The 26081-nt window shown below is 39.6% G+C and overlaps 1 protein-coding gene across 2 annotated transcripts in view; it reads left to right on the top strand.

The window, feature by feature from the left end:
• PTEN (phosphatase and tensin homolog) overlaps window positions 1–26081 on the top strand; it is a 65685-nt gene that overhangs the window by 25478 nt on the left and 14126 nt on the right. Inside the window, exons 4-8 of one of the 2 annotated variants that reach the window (XM_055721340.1) lie at window positions 3351–3589; window positions 9055–9196; window positions 11477–11643; window positions 20225–20449; window positions 21288–24824. In XM_055721340.1, the coding sequence (XP_055577315.1) occupies window positions 3497–3589; window positions 9055–9196; window positions 11477–11643; window positions 20225–20449; window positions 21288–21473 (813 nt within the window). In that variant the 5' untranslated portion in view covers window positions 3351–3496 and the 3' untranslated portion in view covers window positions 21474–24824. Of the gene's footprint in view, window positions 1–3350; window positions 3590–9054; window positions 9197–11476; window positions 11644–20224; window positions 20450–21287; window positions 24825–26081 lie in introns of those variants that run through there. The other variant, XM_055721339.1, reaches the window with a different exon arrangement.

The raw sequence follows: 26081 nt of genomic DNA, 5'->3' as shown, positions 1-26081 counted from the left end.
AAGGTACAAAGAGGAGCTGGTGAATAGTAATGTAGGGGATTTGGGCACAAGGAATGATGTCAGATTGCTTTGAGTCATTGAAGAAACTTGCTATATTCTTGATGCTTTCAAAAAAGTACGTTCGTCACAGTTAACTAGATCAAGGTCTAATGAGGCAATCAAGTCTACGGTTGCAAGTTTTTGCAGAATGGGTTATATAGAAGTTTCTGTTCAATTCAGTTTGTAAACTTTCTGTAAAATTTAGATGTGAAGTGTAAGGAAGACTGATTTTTATGCAGAAGCATCACTTAGAATAAAAATGGAGAACGCTTAAGCCACTGTCACTATTCATATAAACTAGCTTTTTGAAGATCTGGAACAAAACTTCACTTGGTTTAAAAAAAGGAAATAAAAGATTTAATTCCTATGTGATGCCTCTTGAGATGAGTTGGTTCTTAGACACTACCAGAACCAGCAGGGAAACTTTTAGGGGCTCCTTTTGATCAGAGCCTTGGTGGGTGGAAACTGATGTGCCTGTTTTGTCAGTAATAACTCCCCGGGTAATAAATAAATATGGATTTACCTTTATTCTTTGTGCAGAGGAACATCTCTGTGCATGGTAGTAAAGCTTGTAGTTCCTCTTCATGCAGTACTTCAGAATGATTGGGTAGATAAGCAATACTTGTGTGTGCACAATTGCAGGAGATAATAAATCTCAGCCTTACTGGCTAATACTACATCATGGCAAGGGCTCAACTTCTTTTTTTTTTATTGTTGTTTTAAACCATCCTTCTAGTTGTAAAGGGGTTGTTTAGAACGTGACCAAAATGTAATTGGCTGCTTTAATGTCTGAATATAGAAGGACTGAAATTGTCATGTTGAAGTCATCTTCGCTTCTGATTTGCTCTTACGATGTTGAATGACAGTGTCCTGAAACCTCACTCAATACATACAAGCCAGAAAAAAAGTATTTTAAGATCTGCTTGAGCAATACTTGGGGTAAGAGGAGAAAAGACATAAATGAAAAGGGACGTGTTTCTAATATGTCCAGAACATGTGCTTGCTTTAATTTATGCTTTTTATTTCGGGGATGCTCAGATCCCTTAACTGTCAATCCCAGCCCAAAATGTTGTTTGTGACAGCACCTTTCATAGCTCTTCTGCAGAAGATGACTGTTACAGGGAGCTACATGTTGCATTTTTTCTTTTCATCCCTGAATTATTTACCTTAGATAACCAGATCGGTGACTCCAAACATCCCTTTGCAGACGAGAAACATTTCTACTCTAAAAATCTTCTGAAGTAAATTAATTTCAGAGGGAACTTCTAATTTGTACACTTAGCATGAAACACCATAGTAGTTCATTATTCAACTTGAATGCTCTTGCATCAAAATCAAATGTTGAAAGCTCTTCATCTTTGCATGCTAGCTTTCTGTCTGGGGTTTTTGCAGTTTCTGAAGTACTTCGATGCTGGAAATTGTCTTCTGCTTTGCCACAGGCTTTCCTCTTTGGTTTTTGTTTGGTTTTTTTTCTTCTCCTTTATGTGCTATGGGATTTTTCTTGCAATGTCTAGGAGCTTGGAGAGAGTAATCAGAACTGTTCTCCATACTGTGTGCTCCAGTGTTAGGAACCAAAAATCCATGGAGGATCTACACCCTTTCAAGGACCCATTCAAGATTGCGCAGCTTTATGTTTCCTGAGGTTGCTTTCTGATTCATAATCCCTCTGCACCATCGCAGGGCACCCATTTAATCTGCTCCTCATTCTATCTTTGAAGAAAATACTGCAAGGTTTGCCTTTGGTCCCAGATCTTGGAGAGCATCTTCAACATGCTGTTTCTAGCTGGGATTTTTCAGGCTGTTCTTTCAGGACTACTTTGTCTCTCCTTTTCACTGGAACCTTACTGGATGTAGTTAAGATAGACTCAGAGTTGTATGGACAAACTTGCGGCATCTCCTAACAGCTTCTTAGGGGTTTCTACATAAACTTCTCCTTCCATTTACATCTGCTGCAAAAAGTGACATCTCTGTAAGTTCACATAAAATGATCATTTGGGGAGTGTTTGGATCTTCCACGTGGAAGAATTTATTAGTGTGTGCTCATGTTCGTTAGCCTTTGCTGCTTCTTTAGCAAAGTTTATTCACTTTTATCAGGTTTCCCTATTTGGTCTTCTGGGAGATTAAGTGGGCGGTCTGTACTCTGAGTGAATAAACTGTCCTTGCGGATCCTGCCGAAAGGCTTTGGATTTGTGCTGCACAATTTAGCAGTTCCATAACTTCATCCCTCACTTCTGCTCTTTAAGTCCTTGGGGATTCATCAAAAGGAGTTTTGCATGTGTGATGAGAGTAGTACTTATGAAACGAGTACAAACACTAGCCAAAAAATGAAATGTATTCATTTTTAGACCAGAAAAGGAAATGGTGTTTCTAGCTGGGAATTTTTAAGTGAACCAGGGTTGTATTTATAAGATCCCAAGTCTGTTGATCAAGAATTGAGGCGCACTTCATAAAGTGCTGTTCTCCTGATGAAATTAATACAGCCTTATGTAATTCTGCCAGTTAGCGTGGCATTGTCTGTCATCTTATCTGAGGTGTTAGAGGTTTGGGGTTGAGTGCTTATCTCTGCTTACTGCTTATTTTTTGCTCTTTTGAGTTTTCTTTCATTTCCTGCATGCTTGCTTGAAATTCTTTCCATCTCTAGATGGAAAAAAAGTGTTTGTCTGCATATATATATATATCTGTATAAGAAAAGGGGCAACTTTGTTCAGTGGTTTGACTTTAAAACCCTGAAGTATTGCAAGTGCCTTACATGAGATTTCTTTTTCAATTACCATTTTTTAATGGGGAAATTGCAGGCTTTTGTTTCAAAAACAAAAACCCAGAAAATTTGTTTTGAGCAAATTCTGAGAGTTTATCCCTACCATAGACTCAAATGTGCCCAGAATTTTTCCAAAATTCCTGTTGTCTGATCAGTGACTGAGGTCTGGCCCTGTTTTCTCTCAGCAGGTAGTCTAATTATTGCTGGAGTAATGGGTTTTCACAAGGTTCTATTTTGTGCTAAAGCTCTCTTAAGTTCTAGAAAATTCATCCTGTAGGATGGTGGAGTCTGTGCAACTCAATAGTGCGGTGAAATTCTCTTCATGTAGCAGGATGCTTGCTTATGTATTACTAGAGGAGTGCCTGCAATGCATATAATATGCAGTACATTGCTGAATAATATTGGAATAAAAAAATTATGTATCTATATGTAAGACAGGGGGGTGTATTTAGAAAGTTAATTGTTTGCATGCGTGCCACAAAGTTGATCTGTCTAGTTGAGCTTGCTGTAATTTCCTTTTGAGATTTTGATAAATGACTACTTCTCATTGCAGTTGCACAGTACCCTTTTGAAGACCATAACCCACCACAGCTAGAGCTTATCAAACCTTTTTGTGAAGATCTTGACCAATGGCTAAGTGAAGATGACAATCATGTTGCAGCAATCCACTGTAAAGCTGGAAAGGGACGAACTGGTGTAATGATATGTGCATATTTGTTGCATCGAGGCAAGTTTTTAAAGGCTCAAGAAGCCCTAGATTTCTATGGGGAAGTAAGGACCAGAGACAAGAAGGTGAGCTCTTTTCTGTTCTACCTGTATACTTATGCTTTTCCTGCTCAAGTTCAATTTGAATAGTCAAGCTCTTGAAGAAATAATTTCCATCAGTTGTGATATCTGATTTGATTTAGCTTTAACATTATTGGATCAGTGCAGCTGTTATCAATGAAAAAGCTTACCTAAGCAGCAGTAGCAGTTAGTTGCAACACTAAAACAGTCTGGTTTTTTCGTGTCCTGTTCAAGAAGATCTGGACAGTTTATTTTAAATAGCTTTTTAAATAACATTCTGCTGTGTGTCTCATCAAATGGGCGGTTGATGAGTGAACTTTCTCATTCAGCATTTTCAGCCCAAATAAGAGGATTATTCCAGCTTGTTTTGCCTGAATGGATGAGTTGTTCATCTCCTCAGGTTCTCTTAACTTCTGTGGTGGTGTTTGGAGATATGTAGTCATTATAGTGCATATTACAGTTGAATATCCCTACTGGAAGAGTCTGTTTTTGGATGCCCCTTTTCAATAAAAGGGTAGTTAAGCCCAGACATTGGCTACCTCAGAGCCTGCTTCATGAAGGGCTGCCATTGAGTTTCTTCTACTTCTCCTGAGGAGAAATGGGAGGATCTCATTTCAGATAAATGGTCATGGCTACAAGAGCTTTCTGTTAAGACCTTGTTAGTGGTACAGACAGACTTAGTAGTACTGTATGTTGGACCTTTCTGGCATGGTTATGCCTTGTTAATGGGCATTGAACCTCCTTACTTGAAAGCCTCTCCAATTATAATGTGTGACTTACAGGGTCACTTCAGCAAGCTTTCCTGCTCATCTTCCGTCATTTCCTTGTGTATGGTGGAAGAGCAGCCCAGCGGATCATCCCAGCAGGGCAGTTTCAACCTACTCAAGTACAGACTCCTCTGTATCCCTGTAATATTTGCATAAAGTATTAATTTCACAGTGTGTAGACCTATAGTAAGCAGAGCTTCATGTTTGAGGGCTTGTGAGAGCATACAGAATTTTAGAATTTGGCTGTTCATTCATTGGAAGGAGCAAATAACTATTTAGTTTGCTCTCTTTTACAAGACGGAGCTGTTATTGCATGTACTACTGAGAAGGTAGTTGTGGTGTAGTACTGGAATGGAGACATTGTCGGGGTTTCCCATCAAAAAGTTGTGGCTTTTGGTAAGAGTGAATGATAGTGAATAGGAATGAGCTGTGTGATGAATAAACAGTGTAGATTACTTCTACTGATAAAGATTATCTAAAGAGCTGGATAAAATACAGTGAAAACTACAAAATTTGATTTAACAAATCTGTGGTGAAGCATGTTGTAGCTGTTTCCCTTTTGTAAAAAAAGGGTAGTAGTTCTGCATGTTAGTGTGTTGAGGGTAAGGTCAGTTAGGTGTTCATCAGTACCCCAGTGGTACTCTGGCATGTTTGAGTTAAGGGAGAGCTTAGTAAACAGGAATAGTGAGAGCCTTGTTTAGCTTCACTGTAAATATTGTCTGTAACCAGCAACTTTGTTTTGGTTTTCATGTCTTTGCTGGAAGAGTTGATTTCCACATACACACACACACCCCAGCTTCACTTGAGCATGGTTATCTTTATGTGGACAGTGGGCAGCATGTGATTCGCATAATCCTTAAAGTAGTGTTTATAGACAGGTATGTCAATGCAAGTTCTAGGAGCGTTTTCTTCCCTCGTGGTCTGTATTTCAGTCTTATATGTCAAGTGCTGCTCTCTGATTTGACACTTCACCAAACCTTTATATAACTGACTTCCTGAACTCAAAGTAAATGAGGCATCAAAAGAGCTGTTTGCACCTAGGGACAGGAAAGTGCCTTTTTTTTTTTTTTTGTTGTTGCTGGACCAACACGTGTATGATGAAGGAAAATTGGCTTTAATTAGGTACCATATTTTCTTCATTTAAAGCAAGCACAAGGTGTGCATTTTGTGTATAGCTGCTCAGAATAGTGTAGCTAAAATTGTTGTTGCCATGAATATGCATAGCAAACTGATTCTTGAGAGGGCTTAGTCCGTGCCAGCAGGAAGTGTGAGTCTGATTGCAAGAGGAAGTATGACTAATTGGTCAAGAGAACAACCTCAAGTACTTCTGTAGCAAGCCTTTCCCAAGTGCCTGCTGGAAGAAGCTTCATGGAGGCCTTTGCAACATTAAGTGAGAGCTGTAGTTGCAGCTGACAGTTGCTAGATACTCTGTTAGTGTACTGTTGTCCTGGGAAAGGTAGTGGGGAATAAGACACAGCACAACTGAGTCTACAAGTCTGTCTATGACCAAAAACTGTTGGGTTTTGGTTGGTTGTTGTCTCCCCCCTGCCACCAAGCTGCCTTCTTTTGGCTTCTGTAACTCATCATAGCGGGGGGTGGGTGGGGGATGGGGACGGATGTGACGGGATGACTTTTTCAGAAGGAAGGAATGATAAAGATTAGAAAGTATTGGCTAAACAGTTGTGTCTATCAGTCACCACAGTGGCAGTAGAACAGGACTGATTTCTGTTTTCTCTTTGAACCAAGGGAGACCAACTGTTTGCTGAAGTTGGATAAGGAACTGTAATTGTCCAGCTTGTTTACTGAGGTAGGGGAGAAGTAAACCCCCAAAAAAGTCTTCTAAAAAAGCTGCTGCTGCCACTGTTTGAAATGTTTAGCTTAGCACCTGTTTTTTCCTTAAGATGGACACAGAAATACTGTTGTGATGACAAAGACTGACAACTTACCTTTCTGCAGCTGGAGAGGTCTTTATTCCTGCTTCTGCCTTGAAGGGTTTTATGGTGATGATTAGACTTGGAAGGAAGCAATCTAATCAACAGATAGGTATCAGCTGGGAACAACTATTCAAGTGCCTGAGCTGGAAATGATCTATTCAGGAGTGTTTTTTGACTGTTATACCATTGTATTTTTAGGAACAGCTCCTAGTAGTGGTGTAACTGAACAGGAAATAGAAACCAATTATTTTGTGCGAGGAAGTCTCAGAATGACGCTGAGCAGGGTTGATATCTAGTGTCTGATGTGTCAGAGCTGATCAGTTGTGATGCCCGTTTGTTCGACATACTCGGGTGGCAACCTCAGCTAAACCTGATGCCCTAAGCCTAGTCTGAGGCTGCAGCTTCAACATTACTCTCACAGTAGGGCATGTTATTAAAGTGCATGTGGGCATATTGCTTCCAAAAATGCTTGTTCTTCATAATCCTGCCTGTGCTACATTGAGGAGAACCAGGAGCAGTACCTGATATCTTTGGTGATCTCTACACAGCTCCGCAGTACCCTGTAAAACTCTGGGATAGGGACTAGAGAAGTTATCTATTGTCCATTTAAAAAATGATGGTGGGGATAGATGGGAACTGTAAGGTGCTTGAGGAGAAAATACTTAAACTACTTCCCTTTTCTTTACTCTTCTTGAGTAAAAGTAAGTGGGGGTTGATTTTACCTCTTGGAATATTAGCTTGTTATGAAAATGTTGTGCTTTGAAATCAGACCTTTGGAAAATTGAGAACTTTCTGTTCTGTTTCAGTGTGGCTGGTTCTTAGGTTCTCAGGGTAAAGGCTATGCCTCCAGGGAGAAAAAAATCTCTGGCTGGAGGGGATAAAACTGCCCTCCTGGCTGAGAACTGGTTTTGCTTTGAGATTGACTATCACTTTATATAGCCACAAAAGTGACTGTCTTCCCTTCATTCTTGTCAAAGCTCTGGCTGTCCTGGTAAGGCGTGTTTCTCTGTAGGGCGCATGCTTTATGGCATGAAGAAGCTATGAGCAGAGAAGGATTTGTTTTTTCCTTACCTGCATAGTTTTCTTCTGATTGGCAGCATTGGTAAATTACTGATGGTTTTCTCTGAAGCTGGGATTTTCTCAGTCATGATGCTCAGATCCCAGGAAGGCAAACTTCAAAGCCGGCTTAAGAAGTGGGTCTGGTAACTATTGGGATGACATCTAAACAAAAAACGTGGTCATTGTAGAAGGTTACTTAAAGTCATTGTAAAAGTGCTGTAGGGGAAAGTCTTTTGTGTGATTTAGAAACAACTGAAGTGTTAGGGAGACATAATTACCAACATTTTTTTTTTAAAAATAATTGCAGAAAGTGAATATTTTCATGTGTGCAGAACAGGTGCTTACTAAATTAAAACTACTCTGGCACTTTCAGCTTATAGCTGTTTTAAGGTGAAGCAGGTATTAAAACTGTTTATAGCAATGCTGTGCTGTAGGTTTTGTGACCAAAATGATCATAGATTCTTACATGAAAACCTCTTATCTCCAGTTTATTGCAATGTCCCATTTAGTTTTAATATGGAAGTTTACTTACTGATGTGTTGCAAGTACTGTGGGTTGTTATAAGCTGTGTAATGTGTTTTCTAGGAAATGAAATTATTTCTCATTTCTATCCCTTTTGCTTGGAAATATTAGCTATAAGAGCTTTAAAACTGTTTCCTTCCTTGAAATTTAAGTTGATTTAAAATCAGTAATAAAAGTGTTCTTTGTTCAAAGCAAGTGTTTACTTCAGTTATAATTCAACTGAGAAATGCTTCATTTAATAGTCTGGGCTATTGAGCCTATATTAATGAAACTTTCTACTTTTGTTTTTGTGAAAACCTTTCAGAAGGGCATTTTTTTAGTAGAAGGTAGTGTCAGTCTTGAGTACAATGATACTGACAAACAGGATTAGAATCATTTGACTTAAACTGCTGTTGAAATGTAACTCCTGTATTGGTGCTTAAAAATTAGAGTATGTTCAAGGTGCCTCCTGCTTAACATCTGATGCGTGCCCCCCCCCCCCGCCCCTGCCCCCCCCCAAAAAAAGGCAGCAGCATGAAACAGTTTTTTAAATGAACCTCAGTGTGTTTGAGGTGTTTGTCTTTAAGATATGGAAAAAATCTGCATTTTTTTGCCTCATTGCTTGAGATGGATGTTTGGAGATACATACTAAAGTAACTGGAAAACCAGTGTCCTGCTTCTGTGCTGGGTACTGGTCGGTAATTAATTGCTTGGTGTTGGATAATGTGTGCAAACAGCTTCCTTTTAAATGCTCTGCAGGACAAGTGCAAGAGATGTGGACACGTGTCTAGAGAAAAGGAGAATGTGTGCAGAGGCAGTCCTTTGGTTTGGAGGTGGATTATGTCTTTGCTTGTCCCTAAGGTGCCCAGAATAGTCCATAATGAAGAAGTTGTTGAGGGTTGGCATGAGTTACTGTATTGAATACCCACATGGATGGGTTTCTGTGCAGTGTAGAGAGAAGCGCATCACTCGCCTGCTTTCTAGATACAGCCTGCTTATATGCTTTACTTTGTCTGCCCGTCTCCAGTGTAGCTGCTGCAGAGGTATACTCAGCTTAAATCACAATGGTTTATTCCAGGTGCTACAGCTACCTTTTCATTCATGGGTTTTTTGCTTTTTAGTTATACTCTGAGGTAATGGGCAGGACCTGTATTAGTGATGCTAATAAATGGTCTTGATGGTTTTTGATGTTTGTTTTCCCTCTGTTTAGGGAGTAACAATTCCCAGTCAGAGACGCTATGTGTACTACTATAGCTACCTGTTAAAGAATCACCTTGATTACAGACCAGTGGCACTGCTGTTTCACAAGATGATGTTTGAAACAATTCCCATGTTCAGCAGCGGAACTTGCAGTAAGTACTCAGCAACCCCTTTAACCTCCGTTAGCTCTTGTAAGGAAACACATCAGCCTCTGAACTTGGTTTGGTTATGTGACAGCTACCATTCTGTTACATGACACGAAAAGCTGCACATCTTGATAGAGAAGATCATACTTAAACACTTCATGTTCCAAAATCTGCTGGGTTAGCATGGTCTATTGCTGGCATCCTCCCAGGTGTATTACGTTGAGGTCTGTGAAGGACTCATAGTTGTTTCACCACAGTTTTAAACTGGGAAGCATTGAGCTGGTTTGAAGATAAGTGATGCCATATATGTATTTGGGGTTTTGCTCCTTATTTCATAAAAAAAGCCTTTTTTTTCTTTATGTAGCAACTTCTGGGAAACATGAATTGCTGAAAAACACTTGCTTAATGGTGTGTTGGCTTCAAATGCAGCAACATCATTCTTCCCATGATGTTTAAAAAAGAATAAATCAGTTCAACTGGGTAAATACCTAACTAATTCTGGAAGTTTTCTTTATATGGAGGCTTATAAAGTATTAATAAACCTGTAAACAAATAATCTGGTTTGTTGATACACATTGTGTTAGTAAGGAACAGCAGATTCCTTGAAACTTTGAGGTATAAATAGAAATTCACTTCTGTCCTTCTGTGGGCTGCATTACAGGGCAGTAACTGCCTAGTGCTGTGTGTTCATTTTTTGTTAGTGGAAAAAGTCTATAATGGTTTTGCTATGGGCATTACTGCAATGTGTAATTAATTGCAGTGCCTCCTGTGGCTTTGATAAAAATTGCACTATTAATATTGTAAAACAGTACCTGAACATGTAATGCACATGAAAAACAATCAAGCAACTTGTTAGGCTAGCTGTATTTACAGGAGGAGGAGGAAAGGTGGAGCCTCTGCCAAAAAAACTCTGCCTCTAGGGTGGAGGTGTGGAGGTTACAGATTTCAGCAATTAATATAATTACTACCTTCTTTAATGTTTTGGGTACACTGCACTATACTTGTGAAATCAAGCTGCAAGTATGAATTGCTTATGTGAGCATTAACTTGTTTGTCCGCACCAGGCTATCAGCATGCCATTTTCATAGTAGGATACTGGGATAAACAAAAGATTTGATAAGCACCTGAGTAACTATCTTGGTTATCAACTTCAGCATCTTTGTGTACTGTAATATTTTAAGTCTCTGGAGTTTTCAGTGATATTTCAGAATGTGAAACCAATGGTCTGTGTTACTACTTTAGTTGTGTTATCTACTACAATTGTAGTCATTTTACCAACACATAATAAATTTTAAACTGACTTCCTTGTATCTTCCTTCTGTTTTAAAGTTACTGACAAGTAGAGTTGTGTCTCTTGGGCAAACAAAGGGATGACAGGATTTCATGGCTCTGACGATTTTAGGGAGATAAGTAGCAGTTTTATAGCTAGGCCATTCAGCAAGATAGTGTGGATATGCTTGGTAGGAACTTCCACAGCTCTGCAGGGGTGGTTTCTGGGTGGCTATGCATTCTACAGCAGGGTATGGTTCGATGTGTATTAGTCTAGAGGGCAGCCTGCATCTAATACTAACAGAGAAGTCTGGAGCAAATGCAGAAAATCTTATTCGTTTAAGTTGTATTTAGTATTTCTGGCTTTCATGCTGGTGTCCGGCAATTTCCAAGAAAATCTGCTTAGGCTGCACCAAAAAAACATAATTTCAGCTGTTACCCCTGCAGATTTAACTTGGAAAGGTATGACATGGCTGGCACTTTCTTGATGATGGTGATTTACAGTACAGACTTACGGTCTGTGTCTATATAGTCGTCAGTAGTGGTTGGTTTGTGTGTTAGTGTTAGATTTTGTCCTTGGTTTTGTTTGTATAACAGTTCTGTTTGTGTAAGAGTAGAAATCAGTTTGTGCTGACATGACTGCCCATTCTGCAATTCAAATACAACACGAGAGAATAAACCAGTTACATCCATACAATTTGGCGATGAGAGGCAATATGCAAGGAAAAGTCAAGAAGTTGTCACTTGATGTAGTTGTTTCTTACTATATTAAAAAGAAACTACAAGTTTCGAAGAACCCTGTGGTTGCTTGAGAGTATTGCTACAAAGGACAGAAATCTGTTACGTTGTTTCCAGTAACATCTAGCAAAGTTGGATGTTCTGCAGTGCTTAACTGTTAATAGATATTTATTAACTTACAAAGTATTGTAGCTCATGATTGTGATTTTGATACTAATATTGTGCTTTCTAACACTTTAAGGCATTTCTTACGAAGTGATGCTCTGTTTGTGTCCTCAGATCCTCAGTTTGTGGTATACCAGCTAAAGGTAAAGATATTCACCTCCCCTTCAGGACCCTCAAGACGTGAAGACAAGTATATGTACTTTGAATTCCCTCAACCTTTGCCGGTATGCGGTGATATCAAAGTGGAATTTTTCCACAAACAGAACAAGATGTTGAAAAAGGTTGGTTTTCTTGCTTTTCTGGAAGAAGTTGTCAAGCCAATCCTAATGCAGGGCTGGGATGTTGGTTATTCTTCAGTGATGGGTAATCACAGTATTTAATTCTTTGATGTCCACTTTTCCCAAGGAGAGAATCTACCACAGAATGAAAGCTGGATATTTTGAGAGTTGGTGAGATTAAGTACAAAGGTTGGATAAAAATTATACTGCATATGTATTGCAGTCTTTTGGGTAGTAGTGAGTAATCTAATTGAGGAAGAAATATTCTCATTCTAAAAATAGATTTGCATACTGAGCAAGTTAACTCCAGCTGTTTTCTTCACTAAATTTTCCTAAGGTTTGAACAAGCACAGAAGATCCTGCCTGTGTGCTGTTGGCTGATTTCTACCCATCTGTCAAATATGGTTGAGTTTCTGAGATAATTGAGTTCCTACACACTTTGTAGAAGTATCTCTGCAAGCTATTCAGCCATCTCTCAGTTCCCAGCTGTAATGCCTTGACATAAGACGTTCAGAGAATTCACTCAACTGAAAATTTTATCAGTGTCTCAAATGTAGAAAAAATGAATCTAGAACTTATTTTGACACCAAAGTCAGTGAGTTTTTAAAGACTGATGCCTCATCACTGGGCTTTGTTAATTCTGGTGCTTGTGAAACTAGCTCGCATCTACCAAAGTGAAAGATGAGGATGAGACCACGTTGATTAAAGGCTACCTCTGTACTTACTACTTGAAATTATTTATGAGTAGTTGTTCATTATTTAACGGTTTTTAAAAAACTAAAGAACATTAATTGAGCAAATTCTGTGTTCAGGCAAAGCATAAAAATAAGAAAATACTTGAGTGGATTGGGAGACAAACCTAAGTGATTAAGTCTCTTGTAACTGTGCACACAGGCTGTACCTACTAGGTGTGTGTAAATACACATGCACACTATTTTGTGGGCTTGTTCAGTTACAGGGTATTGTTAACTAGTTTAATGGTGTAATATCACTAGCTGGAAATGTTGTGTTGTTTATGTGCTGATGACTGCAAAAGTTTTTAAGCAGTTTCTTAATGGGAATATTTCCTTCTTCTGCCTGTTTAAAGAGGTGTTTTAGTTTGTCCGCGTGGCTGTATGCAATATGGAGAACTGTAAAACACAGCGTTTTATAAGTAGAAATTCTACTTTAAGTCAAAATTAAAATTATTGACGTATAAAACTGCAATGCACTGGAGCCAGTTTTGAGAATGAACTTTTAAAGGAGTACCCAGATAAGTACTGTGGGCTAGATGTGAGGGATGCAGGGAGGAGATGAAACAAAACCCAAACATTTGAGACAAGGTCCTGTTTTATCTGGCCTGTGTCCTGTCTTAACTGTGATTTTTGTTGTTTCTTTACCATAACACAGTAACACATGGTTGCGAAAGGACTTTGTAGGAAGCATTGTGCTGCACTGCCCCTTCCTGAGTAAGCCCTTGAAATGTGAGTGCAGCTCAGATGCTGGATCTTGACCCTGTAGCATCAGGAATGAACTGCTCTATTCATTTTATCTCTATAGAGAGCACTGAGGTCCAGTGACAGTATAAGCTAGAGCTCCTCGTTACCAAATAAAATTTCTATAGTCTAAATTCAGTCTTCGAGAGTGCGTGTAATTGTCTGCAGAAATGCAGCAAACGTGTTACTATGCTGTAGTTTCATTTCAGAGTGTTATATCAGTCATGATTTCATTTCTTAAGAATTTCTGTAGTTTCTGAGTAGCTGGTTGATTTTTTTTTTTGTCTGTTCTTATCAAGTACCCTAACTACTCAGGTTCTGTGTATTACAGATAGTGCAGAGGTGCTCCTTTTCTGAATGTTTTGAGACTGTTAGGGCTGAGAAATGCTGAGATGGTGAAAGCTCTTTTCACATCAGCAAGCTTTTCTGAGAGATAGTAACTCTCCCTTCACCAGAAGGAAGTCTTTTGTAAAGAAACTACCTTGATAATCTGCCTGAAAGATCTGTTGAATGTAGTGTCTAATTGTCATCACCCTTGCGTAAGAATGGAGGCCAAAAGAAAGTAGGGTTATAGTGTTACTTCTATGAAGACCACCTCTGTTAGCTCTACTGTAAATGCAGACACAAACTGAGAGCATATTGGACTGGGTCTGTGGGTAGTCTTGGGTGTAGGCATGTTAATCTGTTCTATGAAACTGCTGATGAGGTCTTCATATAAAGAATTAGTGAAATGCTGCATCTCTGACATATGCTTTGCCACTAGAGGAGATCCTTCCACATGGTCCTTCTGACATTTTTTGTATAAAGTGGGTTAAGATGGAAATAGGGCAAAGGTGAATATCTGTGGCAGAAAACCTACCTTGGCACAAGGTTGAACATACTCCTCTGTACAAGTGTGTCGTGGTTTAACCCTGGCTGGTAACTAACTACCATGCAGCCACTCATTCACTCCCCCCTCACCCAGAGGGATGGAGAGGAGAATTGGAAAGGAATGTAAAACTCGAGGGTTGATGTAAGAACAATTTAATAATTGAAATATAATAAAAATGAAAGAACAATAACAATGATGACAGTAAGTTATAGTGAAGAGAGGATGGGAAAGAATAAAATCCAGAGGGAAAGGAAGAAAGAAACGTGGTGAACAATGCAACTGCTCACCACCCACTGACGGATGCCCAGCCAGTCCCTGAGCAACAATCTGCACACCCTGGCCAACCCCCCAGGTATATGTACCAGGCGTGATGTCCCATGGTATGGAATACCTCTTTGGCTAGTTTGTGTTGGCTGCCTTGGCTGTGTCCCCTCCCAGTTCCTTGCGCCCCTCCACCGTTTTTGCTAATAAGGCCTGAGAAATGGAAAAGTCTCACATCAAAGCCAAAACACAGCACTGTACTAGCTCCTAAGAAGATAATTAACTCCATCCCAGCTGAAAACATGACAAAATGTTTCACATCTGTGCTTGTTCCTTTTCTAGATAAACTGACTTTATGGAGTTTTTACTCAAAACCCCAAAAGAGAGGGCCTTCCACTGTGGAGACTTACCACATTTCGGAGATGATCACCTAATTAATGAAGAACAGCATAATTAGGAGTAGCAGGATGTTATCTTTCAGAGGTTCTGTTTTATTCATGCATGTTTATGAAAGCTGGAATTACAGGTCTGTTGCGTGACACTGGTTCTTGCTCTTCCAAGGTTTTCTGTTAGCAGATTTATAGGTAGCCCCCTGACAAGTTTTCTTGCATGTACTTAAAGGCATCACATATCTGCCAGTCTGCATTTTAACCTAATAAAAAATCTAATAACGGTAAAAGTGTAAGTCTTAGCCATCCTCCAGCCTGAGGCCCAGAATGGATCATGTCTCATCTCTGTGTCCTCCTGCTGCGCCTGGTTTGGTGTTTGATACCACTGATCTCAGCTGAAGTGCTCCAGTCTTACTCACCTGTACTTGCTTTCATGTTTCTTAATCCTCTGAAGAACAGTAGCATTATCTGCAGAGCTCTCTAGTATGGAGGGTCCTTTTCAATTTGATCAAGGTTGTCTTGGTTAAAAGTATTGTGCGTGAAAGAAAGCAAACTTGGATGACTACGTGACTTTGTTGACACTGCAACACTAGGTGCTTAATGTGGAATTTGAAATAGTAGTCAGTGTCCTGTTTTTTTAATGGCAAAACTTAATTGAAGCAAATTCAGTGGCCAGCAAGAGCTAACCTCAGCCAAAGGATTATTTGTACTGGTGAGATGTTGGTAAGAGGGTGACTGCTTTGAAAAAGTTACCCTGTTTCAGCTCTTCCATAATCTGTGCCATCTGGCATCAATTAGGAAGTCCATAACTCTTGGTCTTTTCTTGCTTAATAATGTTTGTTTACTTTATTCTTGGACCATTTCTTCAGTATGATGTAGCTACTTCCTTACAAGAATGAAGTACATGCCCATATGAGAACAGAATGGCTTGAGGCTCCAGAGTACTTATATATGAATTTCTGATGAATAGAAGTTAGTAATTTGGGGGGTGGGGGGTGGGGTGGGTTTTGAGCATTAATTTTGTTTCTCTGACTTGCAGCTTGGCTGTTCTTCCATCTCAGACTGCTGCTGTAGTCTCTCCAGGTTTGCTTCCATGTATCTGTGTGAAGCATTTTTCTTCCGGTTATTGATGTTGACATGATAATCTTAAAGTATTTGAGTGTCCTTATATCACTTGGCTCCATGAGAGTGTTTAAAAATAATACGGATCTCGTAATCTTCCTGCCTGAAGAGCCTGGGGGTAAAGGAGCCTTTTTTCAAGAGTCCTCCCAGTATAGATGAGAGGGAAATGGTGTGGGGGTTTTTGGAAGTAGCCCTGCTGCTTTATACCCAAACTTTAATGTAGGCATGGCTGACAGCATTGTTCGAGCTTTTGGGTATGACATTTTGTCTCTTGAGTCTGTATAGATGTGAAGTTCTGCTACACAGCTCAAGAGGACTTCGGGTGATTGCTGTTTAGCAAACGCTGAAGGATGGACATGTCAGAAGACTTGAACTGTTGATCTGAAAATGGTACAAGAAATTCCATCCCATGACTATGGGAAGGCTGTGAGGCCAGCATTGAACAGGTCGAAACATGATTTTCGTTTTCTGATTGATGGATAGCATCTCCAAACTTCCTAGCTGGTGTTGCAAAGTGATTATAAGTGCCTGTAGATATCTCTGCAAAATTAAACTCTCAGGAGGATATGGGAACTCCTAGCTGATGGCTTAAATGATCTTGGATTTGGATCTCAGTCTGCAGTTAGAGGCAGGTATCAGCTCTAGAGTGAGGTGTATTTTTCTGTCAGAGAACTGAAAAACTGTACAGGGTAGGGATAAGCATTGTATGTCAAAATAGTGTGATTAAATCCGCTTCTGTCTCGCGTGTCTGATACTGCACTGTAGATTTTATTATATGATTTGGTAATGGAAAGAAACACATCTGCAGGTTTTTTAAGGCAGATGCCTGTGATGTAAGTGGAAGTGAAGCAAAACACATTCAAAAAAGCCTCTAGCTAATACTTGTTTTCAGAAGCCCATTTGTTAAATTGTGTTCCTTTGAGCACTTGGTGTGGTATTCTGATTTGTTCTATAAAGTACAAGTTCAGTTCATGCCTTGATCTTTGAAGTTCCTATCTTTGGCCCATATTATATCAACTTTCTTTGTTGTCTCCCATGAAATATTTTGGAGCCTGATGCTTTAGCTGAAGCTGGCTGAATCCTGACTTTGAATAATGAGTTTTGTTTGTCATTGAAAGCAGTGACACAATTATCAGCCTTAAAAATGTATTCCAAAAAACATGACCAAGTCTTCCCTCAATTTGAGTGGCCATGCCATGTTCCAGTACCCATGAACTTAATTTAAGCTAATTAGTGTAGTGGGAAAGGAAGGAAAATAACTCGATGCTTTAAAAAGCTGGAGGAAGATAAAAGGATAAATGACCAGCTTAGCCAAGCTGTATTGTTTAGCTTGAGTCCCTGAAGACCTCTACAGATTTATCCCAGGGAAAACAGATTAAAAGATGTCTACTGAGGAGTTTGTAATCCGTCTTGTCTTCTCCAGGCTCTTATCAGTAAAGCTGAGTCTCTGCAGTTTATTGTTCAGGCAGGCCCTTAAGTGCCAAGTTCTTCTTGGTACTCCTTGGTTCTGTGCCACTTGATGAAGTTTAAGGTGAGGCATGACAAGACCATGCCTTCTGCTTCTGTTGGCATTGTTTACATCCAGTGGCCTTGTTTGCTTTGGCACTGCTTTCCTGCAAAGCTGCTTCAGCACTGTTGGTATAAGCCATTTTCCATCCATCTGCTGCAGCATGTTCATGAGCTTTGTCCTCTCCTCTGCTGGCCTCACTGGAGGTGCCAGGGGTGGCAGTGAGGACCAGCACCAAAGTGCATTGCTGCTTCTGCATTGTGGTCCTGAGGAAGGATGAAGCATAGTAGTACCATCACCACAGCTACTAGAGGTGGGATCTCCCTTAGCTGTGGTCATGGGGTGTTAATGCCCTTTCTCTAAATCCTCACTGGAAGGACGGTGTCTTCACCAGTGGTGAGGCTGCAGGTGGTATATCTCCCTGCTTATGGAGCTGTTAGATGCTGGTAATATCAGGCCAGACTTGCCTTTTCCTGCTGTTCATCGCAGATGGCAGCTGGACTCCAGATCCTTCCTGTTCTGTAGCTGGAAAGCTGATGCTATTAGTTGTTTCTGTTTTCACCTGAACTGGTCTTTCGGTTAGGCAGGAGTAGCTATCTCGTCTCCTTGGAGGACTATGTATCTTTTGAGGGAAGAATCATCTGGGTGTAGGAGGAACCTGGACCAGGTTACTGTGAAGATGTCTTCATGTGGATTTTACCTGCTGCCATTTTCTTCATGGGACATCAGCAGGCAGGGTGATGACTCATTGGAGCAGTACAGAAGAAATAAATCCTCTTGCCCAGGTTGTTCATCCTCTGATACCAGATCCTGGGGTGGGCATTTTTAAGACCGTTTCTGAGGCAGTGTTAGTGGAGAAGAGGGTGCTAAGTGTGTGAGCAGTTTGGGCCGGGCAAGAACCTACTGACTGCTGCCTTACGTGGACATGCTCCAGCAAGGTTTCTTCATAGTTGTGATGGCTTGAAGGGACTTGGTGGCAGTGGCAAACATCTATTAGTCTCCCAAGACAACTGTAATTATGTATGTTAATTTGATAGGTTAACCTGATTCCCAAAGGTACTGGAGAGGCATGTATTGAAGTGGATGATCTTTTAATACCAGAAGTGTTTCTGACTGAATTATTTATCTTTTGTCTTTGCTATTGCACTTCCTTACAGGTTGGGGGTCTCTTAGGTGCTTACAGAAATTCACACAAGTTGGAAGTGTTTCTGTATGCTTCACCTACAGTGTGGAAAATTGGTGTACTGACCTTACATAGAGAAGGCAGGTTGAAGTTGTTTCATCAAGCACTTCCGAATTCCCAGTACTTGTGTTCTTACATGTTTTTGCTAATCTGCGAGGAAGAAGAAATAAAGAAATTAAGCAGTACTCCAGCTCTTCCCTGCCCCTTTCTCATGGGCCCAGGAAAATTTGCTGGTGCCCAATTGCCTTCAGCAGGAAGGCGTGCTCATACGATGCCCACTAGACCCACTTCTGTTCCACCTCTGATTCCCCCTGCCACTTACCAGCAGAGATGAATAGCTAGGAGGATGGGGCAGGACCTGGATTTTCAAGTAAGAAATTGGTTTAGCAGAGAGTTCTAATTCTAAAGTAATGTAAACTAGCTCAGGAGGAGCTGGTTTGTCTTCTGGTACTGTATCATATCAGTGAGTGTTAGATGCTGGTATGTGCTAGCTTTGTCACCCCTGCAGCTTTAATAGAAATGCCATTGTACTGACTATTGTGGGAAGATTGGCTGTTTCCATTTTGGATCTTTTGCCTGAAAACTCAAATCACAGCTAAATAGGTGGTTTCATTTGTAAAGAGGAAGTACATGTGGCTTAGTTTCAGATGAAGTGCTTAATGTGCTAATCGGGACCAACCTGCTAATGGTAGTTGATTTTGGAAACACCAGCGCTTGACTGATGAAAGTATGGCAAGTGATGGAGAATTAAAATGAGCATTCAGTGCATTCTACGGGGCCATTTAGCTGAGGGTTTAGAGGTGAACTTGATGGGCATACCGTATTTGGGGATTGTCTAGCCAAGAGCAAAACGTTGTTGCTTGTTTGGTAGCACATATGGAGATAACACTCACAACGACCCTGCTAGTCATAATGATGTGCCTCTAATATACTGGCTGGTACCAGCTGGTTCTCCAGTGAATTTTTAACATCATTGATAGGTTTATATTTTTACCTGTTTGTACAGGTATGCAGTGTTGTAGTGGATAATCTAACTTATACCTTTCCAGCTGTTGTTGGTCATCTGTCAAATTCTGCTTAAGTTGAATTTATTCAAAACTGTCAGTACCCCATCTTCTCATTAAAAACCTCCTGCTGAGTAGAAGGACAGCAGACACTTCCAAAGTCTGACTTCTTAGTACCAGTCAGCAAACATGTGACTGGTAAAACCATCTCCATAAAGCAGTAATGAGTCCATTATGATAGGAGTCCTGTATTTGTAGGGTGGTTTTGGCCATTACAACTATTTCTGTATAAAAATAAAGTGTTCCATTAATGCAGGAAGCTACGGGAGAGGATGTTCTCTGTTGATAAATATTACTCACCTAAGCTGGTTCACCCACATTGTCTGTTGGGTTTGGCTACTGCTTAGCAAGGTATGAGCAAAAAAAAGTACCTTTATGCCTTGGGATTACAAATCTAACATTTGTTTAAGTTATTGTCATTTGCTTTTTTTTTTGTAGGCATGATTTGTTTTAAACCCAACATTTTATAAGGAGTGGCTTCGGAAAGCGTAATTGGTTACAATCGAGTTTGATTAATGTAGATTTTTGCGTGTTACCTAGGCGAATTGGTGAAAACGTCTTTCATGCAATGTAACCCATGATGTACTGTTGTCCAAACAAGTTTTGTCTGATATGACCAATTTGTTTTTGACCAGATGATGATATTAGTCTAATTGATGTGTCACTAGTGAATACTAAAGCAATGTTGTTCTTTCTGTTCTTCCTCCCCCAGGACAAAATGTTTCACTTTTGGGTAAATACATTCTTCATAGGACTGGATGAAAATTCAGACAAAGTAGAAAATGGAAGTCTAGTTGCAGATCAGGAACTTGATGGTATTTTCAGTACAGAGCGCTCAGATAATGATAAGGAATATTTAATCCTTACATTAACAAAAAACGATCTAGACAAAGCAAATAAAGACAAAGCCAACAGATATTTCTCTCCCAACTTCAAGGTCAGTATATATTATGTGTAAACAAAGCTGAAAAGCTGAATGACATTATCTGATTTGTCTGTTTTGCCTTATGGAGGAGCCAGTTGGAACTGCTATGTAGAAATTGAATTCATGAGTTAGTATTGCCACCACTTAGCAAAGACTATAGCTTTAAGTTTACCTGCTTTTTGGGAAGCTGATAGAAGTTGAGAGACTGAGAGTAAAGTCTTCAGGTTGTTTCAAGTATTTATCAAAGCCATTAGAGATGAGTAGTAGGAGGCCCAGAGACCAAGGTAGCATCTTCCCTGTACCAGCTGCATTGCCATGAGCTCTGAGCTTTACACAGTAATTCCTGAGTTGATTTGCAGAGGTGCCTACTTCAAGGGAGTATCTTAACCTGTGAGTTCAGCTTTGAGGAATATGAGCCATTGCCAGCACTGTTTTTAAAAATGGAAAAGGCATTTTCAAGAGCTTCAGCCTTTTCTAACTTGCTCATAAAATATCTGTTAGACCCCAGCAGTGCTTGTTTGAAGGTAATGGTCGTAGTTGCTTGTTGGAATGTTGCTTAGCGTGGCATGGTATGGCTGGCTGCTGTAAGTCAAGTGCCAGTGGTTGGTGCAGGTAATGCAGAAATCCTTTAGCTGGGCTTGAAAAACCTGCTGCTTTGCCAGTTCTTAGTTTTGTCAGGAGTGGTAGGGAGAAGCTGGCTAACCTCTGAACAGCTTTATTTCCTTCTTTCCAGAGCAGAGAAAGCAGCACTTGTGTGGTGAAGGGAGCCATGCTGTTAAAAATTGCATTGTTACCTGTGCTTGCTTAAAGTCCAGGTTCCCTTTTTAAATGTTGTTTTTTCCTTTCCCAGGTGAAGCTATTTTTCACAAAAACAGTAGAAGAGCCATCAAATCCAGAGGCTAGCAGTTCAACTTCTGTAACACCAGATGTTAGTGACAATGAACCTGATCATTATAGATATTCTGACACCACTGACTCTGATCCAGAGAATGAACCTTTCGATGAAGATCAGCATACGCAGATTACAAAAGTCTGAATATTTTTTTTATCGGAGATAAAAAAAAAAACCACAAAAAAACCCAACCACGAAGAGTGACAAACTTGAATAAACTGAAAAAAGGACCTTTTTAAATGGCAAAAAGACATAGTGTCAGATTACCAATTATAGGAACAATACTTTTCCTGACCAATCTTGCTTTGCCCTATAAATCTACAGGGTTTGACACTTGTCCAGTTGGAAAAAAAAAAAAGGTTACGTAGCTCTTATATGTATATACCTTTTTGTGTCAAAAGGACATTAAAACTTCAATTAGGAACTATAAACATGGCACTTTCCCATTTTATTCCAGTTTTATAAAAGTGGAGACAGACCTAATGTGTATACGTAGGAATTTTTCCTTTTGTGTTCTGTCACCAAACGAAGTTTCGAAAATATACAGGTTCACATCCTGCCCCTTTTTTTGCACTTGTGTGGCAACAGAAAAGTCTGCAGTTGGCTAAGAGATGTTTCTAGAAGGTTTTACTACATTCTAATGCATGTATTTTGGATGGGGGATGGAAAGTAATGCTCGGAAAGGAATATAGTCTGCTGGAGCTTGGCCTGTGTACCATATCCGGCTATTTACATGCACCTTTCTTTAGCATGCTACCGTAATTCATCCTGGACAATTGAGGAGTCGCCGCTGTCACTGCTTGTTGTTTGTGCGTTTTATTTTTTTAAGTGTAATGGTGCTAGAAAAGGCAGCTAGAGGGAGTGATTCTGTATAGGGGTACAGGAATGAACCTTCACAACATCTAAAGACCCGCAAATGAAGGGAGAAAAATTATTGGGGTCACAGAAAGGAAACACAGCAACAATGACTTAACCATACAAATGTGGAGGCTATCAACTAAAATACGGGCTTGAAACAAGTTGTTAGAAAATTTGACAATGATTTATTAATTGTTTTTTTCTGAATTGTAATGGCTGCTCCATCTCTTGTGTAATCAAGGCCAGTGCTAAAAGTCAGATGCTATTAGTGCATACATCAGTCAACATCTTACATTTATATTATTTTTCAATCATATTCCTGCTGTGAATACTTCATGGGCTGCCTTGCAAGCTTTTTTCTCATTAATATAAAAATATTTTGTAATGGTGCACAGGAAATTTCAATTGGAGATTCTCCAGGTTAACGTTTGTTTTGAAGATTTATGATGCATTTATTCAATCAAACCTCTGTCAGCCGTTCCACCCCTTTGACCTTACACATTCTATTACAATGAGTTTTGCAGTTTTGCACACTTTTTAAAAAAATGTCATTAACTGTTAGGGAATTTTACTTGAATACTCAGTACCTACGACGTTTTAAAAACAGACATAACACATGATATAGAGGAAACCAGTGCTGCAGTAAATTCTCCGAGAAAGCCTGTCCCAATTTTTTTGTTTGCTATTAAAAACAACAACAACAAAAACAAACAAACAAAAAATCCAAAAAAACCCACCCAACAAATTAAATTTCTGAACTGGCAGTGTTGTATTATTTGTTTGTAAGGATGTAGCCAGGGGTAGTAGGGCTTGAGATTGGCTTTCGGTGTGCAATTGACATGCCCAGGCTGCAGATGACTTAAGAGTACAACTACTGTTGCATACAAATCTGAAGTAGCTGACAAAATTGTTCTCTCTAAAGTATGCCCTGAATAGCCGTCCCCAAATTTACACTTTTCTTAGGATTTAATACCTGCCCCCCCCTTAATTAACTTATTGGTGCTGACATTGAAGTTCATTAGCTGTGTTCTCGCCTAGATAAAGACTGTGTGGAATCTGTAAGGGCCCTGTACAACAGCATTAATGGTAAGGATTTGAATGGGACAAGGCAGGACTTCCAGTAATTACTATTGGTAAACAAAGGTGTAACGTGCTTGCTTTTTTTCGGTATCTGTTGGTCAATTTTCCTCATCAGATTCATGGTTCTAACTTCTAACAAAGCTGATAAATATTTTCTGACTTACAGGTTTAATTAGACTTTAATAGCTTAATGGATCAAGATTGCTGGTTCCAGCGCTCATTATTCCCACTGTTATTGACAAGCAGGAGGTGGTTACCTTGGGATGTGACATTTAACTCTTACCCTTCAAATCATGTTTCACTTTGTTTTTTAACAGTTGAATGTTGTGTTGGCTAATAAAAAAAATGTTCGTGCTTTAAAAGTATTTGGATATTGACACTGCTGCGTGTCCCACTTTGGATAATAAAAATTGGATTGGTGCGGTTCTGGTATGTAACACTGAGGGCCAGATTGGAAATCATGACGCGATGGGCTTTTGCACTGTTATTTTTCCTTTGGAATGTGAAGGTTGGAATGAGGGTTTTGATTTTATTTTTGAATGTTTCGATGTCTTTGAGAAGCCTTGCTTACATTTTATGGTGTAGTCATTGGAAATGGAAAAATGGCATTATATATATATTATATATATAAATATATATTATACATACTCTCCTATACTTTATTTCAGTTACCACCCCCATAGAAGTTGACAAGAATTACTATGACTGAAAGGTTTTTGAATCCTTATTAAAACTTTATTTATGACAGTATTCATAATTAGCTTGAACTGCATTCTGTAGGTAATCTTTCCTTGAGTTTCTGGACTGTATGCTTAAACCTCTTTGGATGTGTAACAGCTTACATGTCTGAAACTACTTGAAGGCATCACTTCGGTAAGAGCTTACTGTTAGGCCCTTAAGCATCCCCTAGTCATTGGTAGCCCCACTCAAAATATTTGCCACAGCTATTAAAGGGCAGTTGTATAAATAGCATCCAAATTTGTTCCTGTGGCACACATTGTAAACTGAAGTGGAGTTTACATGCAGCATCAAATGTCTCAGCTTTCGGAAAAAAAAAAAGAAAAAAAAGGATGCTAGTGTGCAAGTTCCATGTTTAGTCATAGCAAATGTGTGCAATATGTTAACGATGCCTGTGGTTGCCACGAAGTGCCTCGTTTACCTTTTTAAATACTGTTAGAAAGTGTCATGCATGCAGATGGATGGGGTGGAACTGTGCACTAAAAGGGGCTCCAACTGCAGTGTTTGGCAGAGCTGTCGTTCTCTGCCGGTTCAAATTTTCAGTCTGTTTTCATATAGCATATATATATAGAGATACTAAAAGGAAAAAAAAAAAAATCAGTCTGTTAAGCAGCCTTACTCTGATTCAGCCTCTTCAAATACTATTGTGCTGTGCAACAGTGGCTCTGTGTGTAACTGAGAATACACAAAAACCAAGTATGACATGTACAGGATAATGCCTCATACAAATCAGATGTCCGTTTGTTATTGTGTTTAACAACCCTTTATCTCTTAGTGTTAAAACTCCACTTAAAACTGATTAAAGTCTCATTCTTGTCACTGTGTGGGTGTTTTATTGAAGTATTTTGAGTATGGAAACAGTCAGCTAAAATACTTTGCTTGTAAGCCATGAAATTTTGAGCATGATCATTAGAGCAAGGGATGCTCCTTGTACGTCAAGGGATTTTAAGGGAACTGCAGCTTAAAAGCCTTTTATGTTCAGAAGCTTTAAACAAGTGTAGGCATTGGAAATGCAGATTGTGTGCAGGGAAATCAAACCCTTTACTGTCGTGCTGTCAGTGAGATGCAGGACAGCTTTTTGGGGACCTAAACCAGCTTTAGTCTCAGAGTAGAGAACTTTTTGCATAATGCTCGTTACCTTATTTTTAATGTCGATTGGTGCATTTCCAGCAAAATGAGATGCAAGTCAAACCTGAAAAGCATTTTCCTAAAGTACCTTTAAATTGGTGATGAGATGCATTTTTCCTCAGTGGAAAAGGCTTGCTCAACACACATCAAGTACATAGCTTGGGATTTCTTCTATTCTTGCTGCTCATCTGTTTTCAAACTAGACTTAAATCAGGCACTTTACTTAAAACATACAACGGTGTTCTTTTGTGTTAGTTATCCTTTGAGCCTCAAGGAAAGAGAGACTGATAGCTCAGTGGATAATCTGTGGGTTTCTAGTGATGGTGAGGAACCAAGGCGCTATTCTGCTCCCTGTGAAATCTGGTTTCTTTAACTCTTGTTATTCTTCCTTCATTCCGGCTAGTATTAATATCAGCCCTGTGTCACAATTGGCTGAGCATCTCAAAAAAATCTGGGTATAAAGTAGGGGTTTGGTGCTGCAGCCTGTTCTTTTCAGTGGTAAGAGAAGTGGAAGGTGGTTTTGGTGCTTTATGGAAGTGCAGTGTTTGCCAGCTGTGCCTGGGCTTTTCATGTGAATGACATGGTTAAGGGCTGTACGGCAGCAGGCAGTACTACCTGATCTGTCAATGCATGTTCATTTTTTTGGAGGTAAGCTTGTTTTTCATCCAGAAAATGGAAGTTGAGTGGGAAGGTGTAGAAAGGAAGGATGGGAAGCTTTAAGGAAAGTAGTCTGGACAGTGTTCAGTATGTTGAGTAGCTTCTATAAATATATCTGTCTATATGTGAAGGGATTCTAGTCTGACGACAGGTGAAAAGTGCTGTTGTTATGTGGGTAGGGTATTGTAGTTGACTTACACTCTTGTCCTGTTGACTAGAAGTCCTGTTTTAGCAGCTAAAAGCTGCTTCATAAAAAAAAATGTTCATTTTTTTTCCATTTACAGCTATGTG

Source organism: Falco cherrug, chromosome 9 (assembly GCF_023634085.1).
Source record: "Falco cherrug isolate bFalChe1 chromosome 9, bFalChe1.pri, whole genome shotgun sequence".
NCBI classification, from domain to species: Eukaryota; Metazoa; Chordata; class Aves; order Falconiformes; family Falconidae; genus Falco; species Falco cherrug.
The sequence above is the reverse complement of the archived record's forward strand: the minus strand, read 5'-3'. Positions and strand labels throughout refer to the sequence as shown.